Below are 17,848 nucleotides of genomic sequence, written 5' to 3'. Positions count from 1 at the left end.
GTCAAACTCTGGCCCGCGGGCCAAATTTGGCCCGCAGCCTAATTACAGGGAGTGCAGAATTATTAGGCAAGTTGTATTTTGAGGAATAATTTTATTATTGAACAACAACCATGTTCTCAATGAACCCAAAAAACTCATTAATATCAAAGCTGAATGTTTTTGGAAGTAGTTTTTAGTTTGTTTTTAGTTTTAGCTATTTAAGGGGGATATCTGTGTGTGCAGGTGACTATTACTGTGCATAATTATTAGGCAACTTAACAAAAAACAAATATATACCCATTTCAATTATTTATTTTTACCAGTGAAACCAATATAACATCTCCACATTCACAAATATACATTTCTGACATTCAAAAACAAAACAAAAACAAATCAGCGACCAATATAGCCACCTTTCTTTGCAAGGACACTCAAAAGCCTGCCATCCATGGATTCTGTCAGTGTTTTGATCTGTTCACCATCAACATTGCGTGCAGCAGCAACCACAGCCTCCCAGACACTGTTCAGAGAGGTGTACTGTTTTCCCTCCTTGTAAATCTCACATTTGATGATGGACCACAGGTTCTCAATGGGGTTCAGATCAGGTGAACAAGGTGGCCATGTCATTAGTTTTTCTTCTTTTATACCCTTTCTTGCCAGCCACGCTGTGGAGTACTTGGACGCGTGTGATGGAGCATTGTCCTGCATGAAAATCATGTTTTTCTTGAAGGATGCAGACTTCTTCCTGTACCACTGCTTGAAGAAGGTGTCTTCCAGAAACTGGCAGTAGGACTGGGAGTTGAGCTTGACTCCATCCTCAACCCGAAAAGGCCCCACAAGCTCATCTTTGATGATACCAGCCCAAACCAGTACTCCACCTCCACCTTGCTGGCGTCTGAGTCGGACTGGAGCTCTCTGCCCATTACCAATCCAGCCACGGGCCCATCCATCTGGCCCATCAAGACTCACTCTCATTTCATCAGTCCATAAAACCTTAGAAAAACCAGTCTTGAGATATTTCTTGGCCCAGTCTTGACGTTTCAGCTTGTGTGTCTTGTTCAGTGGTGGTCGTCTTTCAGCCTTTCTTACCTTGGCCATGTCTCTGAGTATTGCACACCTTGTGCTTTTGGGCACTCCAGTGATGTTGCAGCTCTGAAATATGGCCAAACTGGTGGCAAGTGGCATCTTGGCAGCTGCACGCTTGACTTTTCTCAGTTCATGGGCAGTTATTTTGCGCCTTGGTTTTTCCACACGCTTCTTGCGACCCTGTTGACTATTTTGAATGAAACGCTTGATTGTTCGATGATCACGCTTCAGAAGCTTTGCAATTTTGAGACTGCTGCATCCCTCTGCAAGATATCTCACTATTTTTGACTTTTCTGAGCCTGTCAAGTCCTTCTTTTGACCCATTTTGCCAAAGGAAAGGACGTTGCCTAATAATTATGCACACCTGATATAGGGTGTTGATGTCATTAGACCACACCCCTTCTCATTACAGAGATGCACATCACCTAATATGCTTAATTGGTAGTAGGCTTTCGAGCCTATACAGCTTGGAGTAAGACAACATGCATGCAGAGGATGATGTGGACAAAATACTCATTTGCCTAGTAATTCTGCACTCCCTGTACATTTGGCCCGCGGAGCCATACCAAATTACTATTAGAGCTGGCCTACTGGTATTATACAGTTAATATATATATTGTTTAGTATTAAGCTTTGCTTGTTCCATATTCAGTTTTTCAGCAAAACTTGTTTGAGTCCATAAGAAAAGATTCATTCTTATATCTAGAGGAAGATTTTTTTTTTCAATAAATATTAGCGTTAGCCCGCGACTTTGTTCCAGTTTTGAATTTTGGCCCACTGTGTATTTGAGTTTGACACCCCTTGCTTATAGTGTCAAAATGACAGTCTGTGTAAACTGTTTAAATTTGATTTTTCAAAATACACAGTTAATTGGTTTGAGCCATGTTGTATTATGGTTTTATTTAATTGAATGTTGTAATTTTGTTTGTTTGGATTTTGAATATAAAAGCCAAAAAGTGACAAAAAAAATGAATGTTTATGAATTTGTGATACCTATAAACTCTATGTGCAGCATATCAGTTTCATGCTCCAAATTGAAACTGTTTAAATGTTAAACTGTATTGTCCCTTTTTAAATAAATAAATTGTCCGGGCAACAAATTAGTTCTTTGATTGAGATATGAGCAGGTCTAGCCCATCGGTTGTTAACAAGAACAGCAAGCCCCCTCCTTTCCGCTTACCACTCACCAAGCTGTCACTGCCACCCCGAACAGTGTGGAAGCCTTCAATAGATACACTGTCATCGGGAATGTCCTGTTTCATCTGTATTTCACTAAAGCACATCAGGCTACACTCCAGATACTCCATCAGACTCCAGAGTAACGCTATTAGTTCATCCATCTTAGCTTGTTAGTGACCTAATGATCAAGACAAGAGTCAGAACACCAAGAAAAACTATATATAGTTGTTCCCTCGTTTATCGTGGGTGTTACGTTCTAAACATAACCCGCGATAGGTGAAATCCGCAAAGTTGTATATAACATTTGTATTCTATTGTATATATTATTCTATTTTATTCTATTGTATATAGTATTTTATTTTATTGCATTCCAGTGTTTTCTAATTTCTGCTACATAACTTTGCACTTTTGCTGTAACGAAACAAATTTCCCACCTGTGGGACTAATAAAGGTCATCTTATCTTATCTTATCAATTATTATAGATGTTTTTAAGGCCGTAAAACACCTCACTACACACTTTATAGTTTTCTCAGACAGGCATCGACATTTTCACACGTTTCACTCTTGTTTAAACAATCGCAAAGTTCAAACCTTCATAGAAAAATAAGTCCAGTATTATAGAATGAAACCAAAGATCAAACCCTCTTTTCAGGTCAAGAACATGGGAATAGAGCAGCTGCGAGAGAATGCAAAATTAATGAATCAATGGTGCGGAAGTAGAGAAAGCAAGAAGAATAAGTTGAATAAAGCTTGACTTATCTGATTGTTTGGTTTTGCTTAATGTGCCTTGTAATCCTTTGATGCTGACACTGTTGTGTTTGTTGTCTTCTGCTAGCGAAGATTTATGTAAATTTGACAATTTGGTCTACAGCCGATCAGGACACAGAACTCAATGTGCGGTAAAAAAAAGAAGCAAAACTGGACCCCCCAAAAATACGCGAAACAGCGAGGCCGCGAAAAGTGAACCGCGATATAGCAAGGGATCACTATACATAATTTTAAACTCTACAGGCAACTTCTTAGCCCACTGAGCACTTGAATAGATATTGACCAAAGTGAACCCTATATATGTAGAGTGCTTTTTCTGTGACTGGCTGTTTACAACCATTCTATCCACGCATCCATCCATCAGAATTCTTCCCCTTATCGGAGGCTAGATCGCCATCCAGCACTCTAAGCAGAGAGCCCAGATCTCCCTCTCCCCAGCCACCTCCTCCCATTTATAAGGACAACACCAAAGCATTCCCAGGGCTTGTATTTGCAACCTCATTCAGTCACTACCCAAAGTTTGTGACCATAGTCGAGGGTGGGGACAGATCTGGCGGTAAATTGACAGCTTCGCTTTTACATTCAGCGCTCCCTTTTTCTACTTTGGGTAGAATCTCACATCGGACCTGTACTGGGTATTCCAGTCTTTTATAGCTGAGGATCTTATTCTGAGGTGCTAATTCTCAGTCCTGCTGCATCTAAACGCTTCAGTGCAAACTGGAGGTCACCACCTCATGATACCAACAGATCCACTTTATCTACAAAAAGCAGGGATGAAATTCTGAGGACACCAGAATCTGTGACAAAGAGTCCAACATGCACCAAAAATGAGTACAACCTATTGGCAGCAATGCAGACCAAGCTCTCACAACAGTTGTGCAGGCCAGATACCGCATACTCTAGAAACTCCCCCAAACGATACTCTGAGAGACACACTCAAAAGCTTTTTCCAAGTGCTCAAAATATATGTAGTCTGGATGGTAAAACTCCCATGCACCCTCACATATCCTTAAGAGTCTAAAGAGATGGTTCAGCATTCCATGATCAGCACAAAAACCACAATGTTTCTCCAGAATCTGAGGCTCGACTAACAGACAAACCCTCCTTTCCAGTACCCAGCTTTGTGATACCCCCATAATTAGAGCATAGGGTAGCATGAGCGAGCCATAACCCCCAGACTTTACTTGCTTCCTCTACAGAGGAACTTTCAGTGAAGGTCCCAGACACGAGTTATTATAAATTAAATCAAATTCAGTTTTTATATAATGTCAATTCACAACAACAGCCACCTCAAGGTGATTTATGATGTAAGATAAGCATCCCACAGCAATATAAAGAAAGCCCCAACACTCAGATTAACCTTACAGCATTTTTAATAGACAAGGCCAGTTCACAGCATTAAACCGAGTTATACTGTGGCATCAACATAAGCACAGTTTTAAACAGATTTTTTTTATAACTTGGAAAATGAGTTTGCCAAATTAATTATCAACAGTTATTTTTTCTGTGTAGCTGTGGAATTACTGAAAACTGTTTCTGGAGTACTTTAATGTTCCAGAAATCTTAAAATGCAAAGGTTATGAAGTCTCTCGACTCCTGTCCAGTTAGTCTGTTGTACAATATGATACATATTTTTATGAAAATAAATCATCATAATAAGGAGCACAAGTCATTCCTAAGAGAAGTAAAAAATGTTTAAAAATAGTCATCTGAGTAAATATAAGTTTCCAGATTTAAACAAATATAAAATTTGCTCTGTCCTATCACCTGAGGAAAGTCGGGTTGATTAGACTGAGCAGAATTCAGCTTTGAGAATAGAGTTACCTGTGAGAGAGTGAATCTATAACAACACTCACAAAGCAGAAACCCTTGCATGTATCATGGCTTCTTTGTGTGGGTAGCTGCTGAGTTCTACATGCATGGGTTGTTGAATTCACATGTGAAGTTTTAATTGTTGTTAAGAGCATGAGAGCATGTCATGAGAGCAAAAATACTGTCTGTGCTCTCATGACTGTGAGTCTGCCAGAGGGGAGGGAATTAAAAAAGAGTTTGTCCACTGGCATGTGATGTATCCATTTTATGTTTCCTGAAGTGAACAACAAGCTCATTTGTCTTGCTGGTACTGAGGAGCAAGTGGTTGTTCTAACACCAGGATGTGAATCCCTGGACCTCCTCTCTGTAGGTCGTCTCATTGTTGTCGGTTATCATCCCCACCACGGCTGTGTCATCTGCAAAATTGTATATAAAAATTGTGTTATGAATAGGGGTGCAGTCTTGTGTGAAAAGTGAATATGAGAGTGGGCTGAGAACGAAGCCCTGGGGTGTGCCATGGTTGAGGACAGTGCTGTGATGAGTTCTCCAAGTCTGTCATGCTGTGGTCTGCTGGAAAGGCTATCAACTTGGCATAGTAAGAACAGCAGGACAGATAAAACTCCTGGAACAGGGAGTCAGTCTGCAGGCTCCTCTTTTAGAATAACGGGAAGCCAATAAAGAGAAGCTAATATGGGAGAATTAGGGCCTCTTTTTATTTAGTTCCTATTACTACTTTTGCTGCAGTGTTCTAGAACCACTGAAGGCTTTTCAGGAATATTTCAGAGCGACCTGATTATAATGAATTGCTGTAGTCCAGTGTTAGGAGTAATGTGAGAACTAGCTTTTAAGCATCATTTTGAGACAGGATATTTCAAATTTTACTGATATTGTCCAAATGAATGAAGACAGTTCTACATATTTGCTTATTGTGTGTGCTCAGGGAAATATCCTGACCAAAAATTACTCCAAGATTCCTCCCAGTGTAAAAACCTCTCTCATTGGTTGCCTTTTTTCAGAGGCAAACGCAGTATCCAGCATCATGTGCAGTGAGAATATAACATGTTTACCATTTTCCCAAAAACAAATTCGGATCCACAAAAATTAAGTATATTCAAGTTAGGGAACAAGAAGGCAAGTATTAGAGCCAAGAAACCACTTTGTTTTAAATGCCTTTTTTAAGTATTAAGGAGGGAAAGAAGGCCTTTTGAAGGAAGCTGGGGCAGAGGTCACAGCTCATCAAGAAAGTTTGAGTTATGAGGTACCATAAGATAAGGTCTGCACTGACAATACCTCAGTCAATGTGTGCTAGTCCTGATGGTCTCAATCCAAATGGACTCAAGTCCTTCTGTCCCCCCCGGTGTGTCCACCTCCTGGTGAACATTGCGGACAACTACTCTACTATTATTTTGCTATGCTTTTGAAAAGGTCACTTCTCTTTAGATGTAGAAAATTGTTTCATCTAGTAAGATAAAAGATGAATAAGATCAGAAAAAATTTACTGGGTACTGGTTTTTCCTGATGACAGAATTAACACTTGCATTTTAAATTGCATACATGTTCATACATAGTTCATACATAACCTGGAATACAAAACATACTTTGATAACAGAAAGAAGATATTCAGTGCAGAAATTTTTCCCATATTAATTGCTTTAATGGTCTACAGGCCTAAAGACTGTCATTATGTAAACAACGCCCTCCCTGTCTCTGCAGCTGGAGTAATGACTGGAGCAACAGTGTACAGTCTGACACTGAGTCTGTCTCTGTGATGTCATTGGCGGAGAATAGCCAACGTGCCACACAGGGTGCCCGGGGTCGTCTGAATGCCACCGGTGGCACCAGTGACTTAAGTGCTCATTCAAAGAAGTGCCGAGATGCACCCAACTCCAACAGACACTTGCCATAAACTCTAAGGTAATTGATTAATTAATGAATTAATTTTCAATCTGAACCATGAAGAATATGAACCCAATCCTTTAGGAGACATCTAGCCTGTATTTCTGAAATGGCAAAAAACCAGAAAATTGCTAAATCTATATGGTAAATACTTCAGAACATATGATGTCACTATTGTGTGTTATATAGTGTGCATCAAAGTCCAACACTACTGTCTCCAAAATATGACAATGGAAGAAATGGAAAAATAAATAAAAATAAAATGTTAATAGAAAGTATATACAGCTCATTGAAATCGAAAATGAATACCTCTCAGAAAATAATTCTTGTCTTTCAAGAAAAATGGTACTTACAATGAATTATTTTAAAAGATCATTTGAAATATTTGAATATTTCATCATTCAAATCTGTCTACAGTAAGTTCATACAAATATGACATAATCAAAACCTAAAGGCCAGTGTTTCTGTTGAGTGAAAGACTTGAGTGCTTTACATTCATGAAAGAATTTTGCAATTGCAGACTTCGACGATATACCTACATCATCAAAAATGTTCTTGACTTGGCAAGATGTTGTGAAGGAATTTCCCTAAACTTCTTAATCATGGAAAAAAATCTACAGTCATCCACTTTAGTTGTCTTCCAGGCCTTCTGGTGATTCTGAGCTAGCCAGTGGATTCCTGCTTTTTAACGAAGTGCCAGACTGTTGACTTGTTTATCTGACAAGTTTTTGCTATCTACACTGTTACAAAAAGAAAAAAAAAGTGTTTGGTGCAAGTCAGAATGTCATTCCTGTACCACACTACTTTGCATATCCAGAGAAGTTGGATCACACAGAGGGAACACTGAGGGAGGAATTTAAACTCTGTAACCAGACTATATTAAGAATATTGTGGATGTACAAATAAGTATTTTTAAACATGCAAGTTTTAACATAACTTATATTTTTTATGTGTCTTTATAAAGGCTCTCTGCAATGTCTCACATCTTTTATCTCTAAAAGAATGGGGCCCATGTATATGAAATTTATAGTATTATTATTAAATATTTCAGTACTTTATAACAATTAGTGAAATACTTTTTCAAAACCCTTGAATTAAAGCTGAAGGTCTGCATTAAAATAACATCTTAACTGTTTCATTTAAAACCCACTGGGGTCATGTAAAGAAGCAAACTGACAAAAATTGTAAGCATTGCCCTTGTAAGCATTGAAGAAAAATTAAAGAGGTCTATAAAATGTATCCAATTATTTAACCAAAAGAATGGCTTAAAAAAACTGGCTGAGAGAAAATAGAGGATTGTGTAATTTTTAAAAACATTTTTGTTTATTTTTGTTTTTCTTCTTTAGACACAGAAAAGGAGAGCAATAAAATGAAAGAAAGAATTTGAGTATCCAGTGAGGTTAGGAAGTGGCTACTCCCTCAGTACTTTAATGAAAACTAGAGTATTGGTTTGAAAGTGGTGCTAATCACCATACATGCAACAGATTCCATTTTTGCCACTGCAAAGTCATGCTGGTTCTCCTCTGACAACTGTCATAGCAGAACCCTTGACCTGTTGGGTCAAGCAAGATGAGCAGTGGTTACCTAATTACAATAGCGGTTTTTGATACGGGCGACACAGGCGGTTGCCCGGGGCGGCATCATGGTGGGGGCGGCATCACGGGCATCTGCAAAAAATAAAAAAATTAAAAAAATTGCTTGTACTCATGCTGCCCCGACATCAGTCAGCGCAAATGGCATAGGCACCGATCGGTTTTCTATCGCCCATTTGCTGGGAGTAAGGGTGCCCTCCGTTTGTGAGGTGTGCCAGCTGCTTGCGGCACAGGGAGGAGAGGGCAGGGTGGCGGGGGTTTCTCCGGCTGGCTGGAGCAGCATCTAATAACCAACTCGCAAAATAAAACAAAATAAAAACAAACCAACAAACACAAAAACACCAGACATTATGATACAGACTTATAATTTGCACCGATGTCTTTTTGAAATTCTATATGCGAAAAGTGAGCGCGAGCGCCTGCTTGGTGCTGAAGTCAAAGTAAATTTTATTCTCATATTCGCTATATACAGTACAATAGAGAGACTAGACGACAAGGCTCCAGTTACAGCAGTGCAAATAAACAAACAATAAATATAGGAAGAGTAAGAAAAAAGGTATCCACTTTAGGACTAGCGGTAAAGAGATCAATAACAATTTAAAATTTATAATTTACAGTTTGATGATTTAAAATCTCACACACAACCTGTTGAAAGTGGAGGGGACCCTGCTGCTTCCAAATAGAGCACATTTCATTCATAATGTTGTAAATCCAAGCCCATTATGTATTCATGATTTGAATCCTGGGTTGTGTGAAATCCCAGCAATACACCCTAGACAAAGTGAATCTGTGAACTAAGGTGTAGGTTTGTTAGGTTATGTTGTGGTGATCTTCGGGTTGGGGGATTTGTGTTCATACGGGAGTGCAAAATTAAAACCAATGGAAGATGGACAAGAAAAGTTCAAAGCCATCAGGTCCTCATTTTAGAAAATAGAGAAAATAAGTGGAGGAGAAACGAGCAAAAGATACAGGCAAGCAGATGTGTCATTGGATCATGGCAGGTCATGTATACTGAAACAATCAGAACCAGAATACTTTATTAATCCCTAAGGAAATTATGTAGGTTACAGTTGCTCCAAAAACAAATGGTAAAAATAGTAACAGTAACAGACTAAACTCCAAACAATACATTATGTTACAGATTTTAATATTAATTATACATTGTCAATTGTTGATTTGTCCTCTTCTCGTTGTATGACAAATTATGATGGCTGTTTGGTAGCCGTTTGCATACTATGCATACTCTCTCTCTCTCTTTATGTGTGTGTGTGTTGTCGTGGAAATTTATTAACAAAGCCTGCAGACCTGATGAGCAGGTAAAACCCAACACTTTATTTCCCATGCATGAGGAGAGACGTCAGTCAGGCGGCACTGAGAGTTGTCTCTGACAATGAACAGTCCAGGTCCTTTTTAAAACACAGTCATAGAACAAAAGGCTTTTACTGTTGCAGTTCACACCTTGGTTCTAAACAGAAAACCCTCTAACACCTTTGAGACTCTCCCCCACTGTGGGGCCAAGCCTACCTGTGTGAGCTTCCATCTCCTGGGAGACATTCACCAGGTTCTCACCGTCTGTTTCCCAGTGTGAATGAGGTGTGAACCAGACATACTAAACTAAGTAACATCAAAGCATTTCATCAAGACAATACATTAAAGAGAAATCCTACTACAATTCCCACCCTCTTGATTGCATCCCAATCACCAATACCAAGGATTTCTCTTCCTAACATTCTGTTAATTACATCAGCAACATTGCACATTCAAAAAGGTTTCACAATATCCATCATTCTTACAGTGTCAGGAAAAATAACTTCACTCATCACAATCATCCTCGCTCTCGCTATCATCAATGTAATCTTCAGCTTTCAACAGGGTAAGCTGCAATTTGGGAGACTCGCTTTCTCTTGTCAGTGCCACTGTGATTAATCTACTCAATAGGGTACGGAGGCATGGGATCAGACAGCAACCGCATCATGTGAGAATGGCAATACAAGTGGCTATGGACATTAGCAACGACATCACTATGGCCTTATACTTCCCAAACTGTCTGTTGAACCACCCGTCTAAGGGGTTATTAATGCCGGAGTCCTCTGTCATTTGGGATGACAGTGTTTGCAAACCTTCCAAGGCTCTGGTTACAGTGCCGCCTGGAGCTGTGTTTTTTGGAATGAAAGTGCAGCACAGAGGACCCACCATAGTGCAGACCCCCCCTTTTTCAGCCAAGAGCATGTCCAGAGCCATTCGATTCTGCCAGGCCATCAAGGATGCGGCAGCCAGCTGTTCAGATAGGCCTGCCACTGCATCCCGTGTCAGATTTGGCCAGTCGCTGGACGTTGTAATGGACATAGTTTATTCTGTCCATATTCTTATTCGGAGTTACCCATAAGAAGATAGACTCGAAGCCCCTGCAACCTGGTTAACCAATTTAAACTCATCAGGGACACTTCTGGGGACACCTATAGCGTCTATATAAGTTGTGGAGTTTTTAGTCAAATCAAAATCTTGCGTTGTGGTCCTACAGGCCCTTCCCACATGGGTCTCTGCAGAGGTGTGGGACCCTGCTAACACTATAGGGAGAGCCAACCTCACAATGGTCCAGGTTCCTGACCAGCTGCTGGGCAGAGTAGGCACACCACTTAACACCTTGTCAACGCACCACCAGAACAGATCGGCTCAAGCCACGTTAATGCTGCTCATATTTTCCCATTTTGTGACATTTATTATTTTAGCACACGATAAATCATCAGGAGCTCCTACGGGGGTGGCATTTACTCTGGTTAGGCATGGGGAGAACATGGGGGGGGAGTGGTAGCATGCAATCAATTCCTGGTCTGTTCTCCCAGAACAATAAAGGGACAGGCACAGTGAACAGTGTGGGGCAGGCTGCAGAGCAGGCCACACAGTCTGTCATGTTGCTTACACTGGCCGTGTATGTTATCCAGTCAAGCCAAGTATTTGGTGGTCTGAATGTTTGCTTGGCTATGGTGGCGGTGACCTCCGTTGCATTAGCACGGGTCACACTGTGGTTTGGGCTTAATGCACGATGTAGTCTTACCTTTATTATGCCCATTGTGTCTGCGCCGGCCTGATCCACTCCTATGATTAAATAATAGGAGTCTTCTTTGGAGTCGTGGCATTGTCCCGGGAAGTTTGGTCTCCTGGAAAATGGGTTCCAGAGGGCAATCATCAGCCCACTGAAGAGCATCAGGGCTACCCCAGTGATGAGCTGCTTCCTGGCTTGTTGCATCGTTGCAGGTAGAGGGTAGACTGCCTACTACCTGAATGAGGTGCGGGGATTATTCTGTCCCGCTTGTTTCGTCCGGTTGTTCCTCCATTCCAGGTGATTCTCCTCCAAACAGCTTACAGTGGCTGGCGTGGATCCAAGTAACTCGTTCTCCAACCTTCACCGCTGTTTGTGGCCAGTAGGACTTGGAATGGGCCCAGCTACCGCTTCGCCTTCCAGTGTCTCCTCCTGAAATCCTTCACTAACACCCAGTTCCCTGGTTTGAACGGGTGCAGGGGTCCTTCTGCTGGCCTGGGCAGGGTTGCTTTCACTGCTCTGTGTACATGCGAGAGAATCCTGGAGAGATTTTGACAGTACACAGTCATTTCGCTGTTGCACTACTCTGTGGACATGCCTGTCCATTTCGGGGGTTCTGCCCCCTCTCTGGCAGGTCGTCCATATAACACCTCATAAGGGCTGAGGTGTACTGGGGGTTTGGTCCGTGTGCGCACATACATCAGCACGAGGGGAAGTGCTTTTGGCCACGTGAGGCCAGTTTCTTCACAGCACTTCACCAGCTTGGACTTTAAGGAGCCATTCATTCTCTCCACCGCACCTCCAGATTGTGGGTGATATGCACAGTGTGTTTGCAATTTGAAACCTAGTTGCTCGCTGATTTCCTTCAATGCCTGGTTCACAAAGTGAGTGCCATTATCACTTGTGATTTTCCCCGGGATATCCCACTTGGGAATGATTTCTGACAGGAGGGCTTTTGCCACTGCACTGCTGTCTGCACTTTTAGTGGGGAATGCTTCTACCCACTTAGAGAACATGTCCACTACCATCAGACAATACTTCTTTCCCTCGGCTGGTGTCAATTCAATAAAATCCATCATTAGATGTTCAAAAGGAATATCCGGGGGGGGGGGGGGGGGGTTGCAGTGTTTACCTGTGAGACCCACATTGTTGGTCTCACAAATGAGACACCTTTTGCAGCACCTCTCAGCTGCTGTGGAAAAATCCTTTGGTGAACCATAGCGATGTTACTGCTTGTAGCTTCACCCCTTTAGACACATGGTCTAACCCATGCGCCCATTTTAGAAAACATGGGAAGAAGTGGTTAGGCAGACATGGGCGGCCATCAGGGGAGCGCCAGACAGATTTGACCAGTGTGCAGCCATGTTTGCGCCAGATTTCTCTGGCTGGGAGGCAAATGACTGTACAGCAGGAGATCAGCGAGGCTAGGTGTGGGCAGCGGCGCCAAGACAAGTTGGAAGGGTAGGCCTCCTTCGGCGGCTGCTTTGGCGGCTGCATCGGTGGCAGCATTTCCTCGGGAGACAGAATCAGTTTTACCTGTGTGTGCTGCACACTTCAGTACAGCAATGCGAGCAGGTAGGAGGATGGCGTCCAGCAGTGCTGCTACCTGGTTAGCATTCAGGTTGGGCTTCCCATCAGATTTCAGGAACTTTCTGTGTCTCCACAAGGCGCCAAAACCATGTACCACACCAAACGCGTAGCGAGAGTCAGTGTAGATGGTGTCCGACTCACCCTCCGCAAGTTTACAGGCTTCTGTGAGCGCCACAAGTTCCGCAGTCTGTGCTGAGAAGTGTCTGGGCGATGAGCCTGAAACAAGAGTAGCATGATCAGAACACACAGCAAAACCCACCCGGTTAGTTCCACATGAATCGCGTGAGGAGGAGCCATCTACATATAACACAATGTCAGAGTTCTCGATGGGAACATCTAACAGGTCGATCCGAGGTGTACAAGTTTCACCCAATACAGCAGTGCAGCTGTGTGGCTCACCATCCTCTCGCGTGGGGATAAGAGTGGCTGGGTTAGGTGTTGTGCATCGTTTCACTGTGATGGTGGGCATGTCAAGCAGTATGGAAGAGTACTTGAGCCAGCAAGCTGCAGAAAGGTGTGAAGTTTTCTGCTCCAGCAAAATAACAGAAACTGCATGGGGTACCTGCACTGTCAGAGGAGAGTGCCCTACGATGTCACGTGAGGCGAGAACGGCCTTTTCACATGCAGCTACTGCTCGCAGGCATCCAGGCAGGCCCGCAGCCACTGGGTCAAGCTTGGAAGAGTAATAACCCACCGGGCGAAGGGAATCACCATGGTGCTATATGGCTCTATGGCTTCCTGTTTCAGAGGATATTGTCTTTGGCATGGTCTAAAAGAGGACTTTGAAGTGATTACCACTTGCTCACAATCTTTAATTAGCCTACATCATACATATAGGAGGCCCACAAGCCATCAGGCACCTCTGTCAGCAGGGGGTGTGAGGAGTTTAGAGGAGGTGTCGTTTGAAGCAGACAGTGTGAGACAGCTATGTCCACTAGCTCAACTGAGCGGACACAATGGACTGTATATGTCACGGTTTTCTTGTAGGCTTTTATTTCCCGAGAAAACAACACTGCTTTCTTGTGATCTGTAGTCTCCCAATCACAGGCGCGGTAGCACCAGTGCATAAATTCGCCCATGTCTTCCCACTGGTAGCTGTAAGCTTTTGCCAGGGAAACATGTGGGACCGATGCATCCATAGCAAACATGTTTCTTTGCTCATCAGTGAGAGAAATCGCAAGTGCAGCAAATGTGGAGCTCCAAAACATACATGTCACAGTTAGCAAATCATTCTTGGTTCTGTACCATTCTTCCTCATAACTGTCATCAGGACCATGCAGAGAAAAATGAGACATGCAACTCAACTCTCCGGAAGCCATAAAATAGACGTCTGGAGGCATGCAGTTGCAAGTCCCTTGTACGAATTCTGTAACAAACAGCCCCTCCTCCAGCTTCCACCCGTAAGCGAAAGCCGGGGTCACGGGGCTATATTTCACCATCATATAATCATAGTCAGATTGCGTGATTTTAATGCCATTATAGCAGGAAATTAAACTTATTTTCAGCTTGCACATCAAATCTCTGGCAAGCAACTTGACCGGGCACAGGTCTGACCACAGAAACCCGTGTGTGAATTTTCTACCCTGTCCGTCTACACAACACAGGGGTGAAAGTTTCTCTCTGTATGGTTCCTGATGCGGACACAGAATGAGTGAACCTCTCACCCAGCACGGGCTGGGGTGAGAGAGAATCTGAGCGTAATACAGAGTTGGTGGCCCCGGAATCTACAAGAAATTCTACTTCCTGATTACAAACTAACATTTTATACAAGGGTAGTGATTTATAAGGCGCGCTATTTAAATGTACATACACTCAACAAAAATATAAACGCAACACCTTTGTTACTGCTCCCATTCCCCATGGGATGGACGTAGAGACCTAAAATTCATTCCAGATACACAATATAACCATCCCTCCCAAACAGTGGTCACAAATCAGTCCAAATGTGTGGTAGTGGGCACATCTGCTATATTGAGATAATCCATCCCACCTCACAGGTGTGCCACATCAGGATGCTGATCTGACATCATGAGTAGTGCACAGGTGTACCTCAGACTGCCCACAACAAAAGGCCACCCTGGAATGTGCAGTTTTGTCTCACAGCAAAATGCCACAGATGCCACAAGCAATGAGGGAGCGTGCAATTGGCATGCTGACAGCAGGAATGTCAACCAGATCTGTCGCCCATGCATTGAATGTTCATTTCTCAACCATAAGCCGTCTCCACAGGCGTTTCAGAGAATATGGCAGCACATCCAACCGGCCTCACAACCGCAGACCTCGTGTAACCACACCAGCCCAGGACCTCCACATCCAGCAGGTTCACCTCCAAGATCGTCTGAGACCAGCCACCCAGACAGCTGCTGGAACAATTGGTTTGCACAACCAAACAATTTCTGCACAAACTGTCAGAAACCGTCTCAGGGACGCTCAACTGCATGCCTGTCGTCCTCATCGGGGTCTTGACCTGACTCCAGCTCGTCGCCGTAACAGACTTGTGTGGGCAAATGCTCACATTCGATGGCGTCTGGCACGTTGGAGAGGTGTGCGCTTCACGGATGAATCATGGTTCACATTGTTCTGGGCAGATGGCAGCTGAGAATGTCCCAGTTCTTGCATGGCCAGCATACTCACCGGACATGTCACCCATTGAGCATGTTCGGGATGTGCTTGACCGGCGTATACGACAGCGTGTACCAGTTCCCACGAATATCCAACAACCTCGCACAGCCATTGAAGTGGAGTGGACCAACATTCCACAGGCCACAACTGACAATCTGATAGACTCCATGCACTGCATGAGGCAAATGGTGGTCACACCAGATACTGACTGGTTCTGGGTCCCCAGACCCCCAATAGCGCAAAAAAATACACATTCCAGGGTGGCCTTTTGTTGTGGGCAGTCTGAGGTACACCTGTGCAATACTCATGATGTCAGATCAGCATCCTGATGTGGCACACCTGTGAGGTGGGATGGATTATCTCAATATAGCAGATGTGCCCACTACCACACATTTGGACTGATTTGTGACCACTGTTTGGGAGGGATGGTTATATTGTGTATCTGGAATGAATTTTAGGTCTCTACGTCCATCCCATGGGGAATGGGAGCAGTAACAAAGGTGTTGCGTTTATATTTTTGTTGAGTGTATGTACCAGCTGGTGACACAGAAACCGTTCTACATGCTCAAAAGTGTGATGTATTAAAGTGTGTGTGTCTGTGTGTAAAACACTTTCTACGTCAGTGTGTGTGTGTGTGTGATTTTCACTTCCCTGTTCTGATGAGGTGGGAAAACCACAGCCTGAAGCGTTCTCTGGCGTCCTTTCCCTCCGGTCTCAGTCTGCCTGCACCCACCACTGGCCCTGGTCACTTGGTCGTTTTAGTGTTGATGATGTTCGCGTCTTGGATAGCCTCGGTTAGGGCAATTCCGCTTCCAGTGTCCAAGCTTACCACAGGATAAGCAGGCATCTAGGTCTCCTCACCACTGCTGTCGTTGTTGATCGCATCGTCGATCACGCCATCGATCATGCCGTCGATCACGCCGTCGATCACGCCGTTGATCACGCCGTTGATCACGCCGTTGATCACGCCGTTGATCACGTCTTCCCCCCCGGCCTCGGCCGCGCCAGCTGCCTTTACAGTGGAAGCCACCCCGCGGGTTCGCTGAGGCCTTTTTACAGAGTTAAGGCTGCGTTGTGGAGGTCGCCGCTCTGTTTTTCCTCTTTCTTGCTTTTTACTTTCGTCAAGGTGGTTCTGAGCGTGGCGGGCATGGCGTCGTAGTTCCGTTAGCCGAGGTTCATTTTCCCTCCCCACTTGCGAACACTTGCCATCACCAGTGTGTGAATGTGTGCGTGAATAGGTGGATGACTGGATGTGTAAAGCGCTTTGGGGTCCTTAGGGACTAGAAAAGCGCTATATAAATACAGGCCATTACCAGGCCATTTACTTCGGCTGCCACATCTGATCTTAGTCCCCGTAAAATATGGCCGCAGAGATGGTGCTCACATGTGGAGGCGGTGACACCTGTCATGTCATCCTTCGGTATTCCACCATTAGCTTCAAACACATTTATCATACGAAGTATAAAATAATCCACAGATTCGACCTGTCTTTGCTTGTAAGCCTGACAATATCCATGGTTTTCTTCATGCTCGTAGGTCAGGTGTCTTACCCCCAGCGTAGGGTCAGGCAAGGAATCCAGATCGGCATCGGCGTTCAGGCCCGGCAAAACATCTTGTACTAGGGCACAAGGAGAAGCACAAACAGTGTGTGAACAGGGAAATTATGTTTTGTTCTCCTTGATATACGGCGGCGGAAGAGGCGCTGAGGCCGATTCTGCATCAGCCTCCCTTCCATGCACTTCTCTAGGCAACTCTGTCAGAGCTGCTTTCTTTTCCCTCCTTTCTGCTTCCATCATCCACATTTTCAAACATTCCTTCTCATCGCTTATGCTACGCAAATCTACAGTGTTAACTTTCCTTTATTTCAAAAATTTCACTTCCTCCTCCCGCAACTGTTTCTCTACTTTCTTTAACTGGTTAACACTCAGCGATCCCTTCCCAGGAAACCCGTTTACTTTTTGCCACTTAACAACATATTTCATACACCCAATTCCCCATTTCTTAACCATACAGTCAAATATTGAGTTTTGTCCCTGGCTGCCTGGTGGAACGTCTGCCGCTCTACTGGATCTAGATCCCATTTTACTATATGAGGCGTCCCCCGTGAGGTCCTTGCCTTCTACGGACCAAGGAACGAACACCGCCACTCCGTGCACTATAGTACGCAGAAATGGACTCCGACAGTGTATCCGAACCGCTGTCCCTGTGACGTACTTGGACCAAACACAGGTCTGGGCCGGCTTCTCCCCAACAGCGCGCTCGAGCCAATGTCCTTGTGATGGA

The 17,848-nt window shown here is 43.7% G+C and overlaps 1 protein-coding gene across 5 annotated transcripts in view; it reads left to right on the top strand.

Moving 5' to 3' along the window:
* Positions 1-17,848, top strand: part of nrg1 (neuregulin 1) — a 72,213-nt gene that overhangs the window by 46,002 nt on the left and 8,363 nt on the right. The window contains exon 9 of one of the 5 annotated variants that reach the window (XM_085464486.1): positions 6,539-6,739. The exons of the other annotated variants lie outside the window; for them this stretch is intronic. Within the exon in view, the coding sequence (XP_085320612.1) occupies positions 6,539-6,731 (193 nt within the window). The 3' untranslated portion in view covers positions 6,732-6,739. The remainder of the gene's footprint in view (positions 1-6,538; positions 6,740-17,848) is intronic. 5 annotated transcript variants of the gene reach the window in all.

This window comes from Copadichromis virginalis, linkage group LG7 (assembly GCF_057382275.1).
Source record: "Copadichromis virginalis isolate Kocher_CV1m ecotype Utaka linkage group LG7, C_Virginalis_male_GT1.1, whole genome shotgun sequence".
Classification (NCBI taxonomy): Eukaryota; Metazoa; Chordata; class Actinopteri; order Cichliformes; family Cichlidae; genus Copadichromis; species Copadichromis virginalis.
Note: the sequence above shows the minus strand (reverse complement) of the source record. Positions and strands in the feature narration are given on the sequence as shown.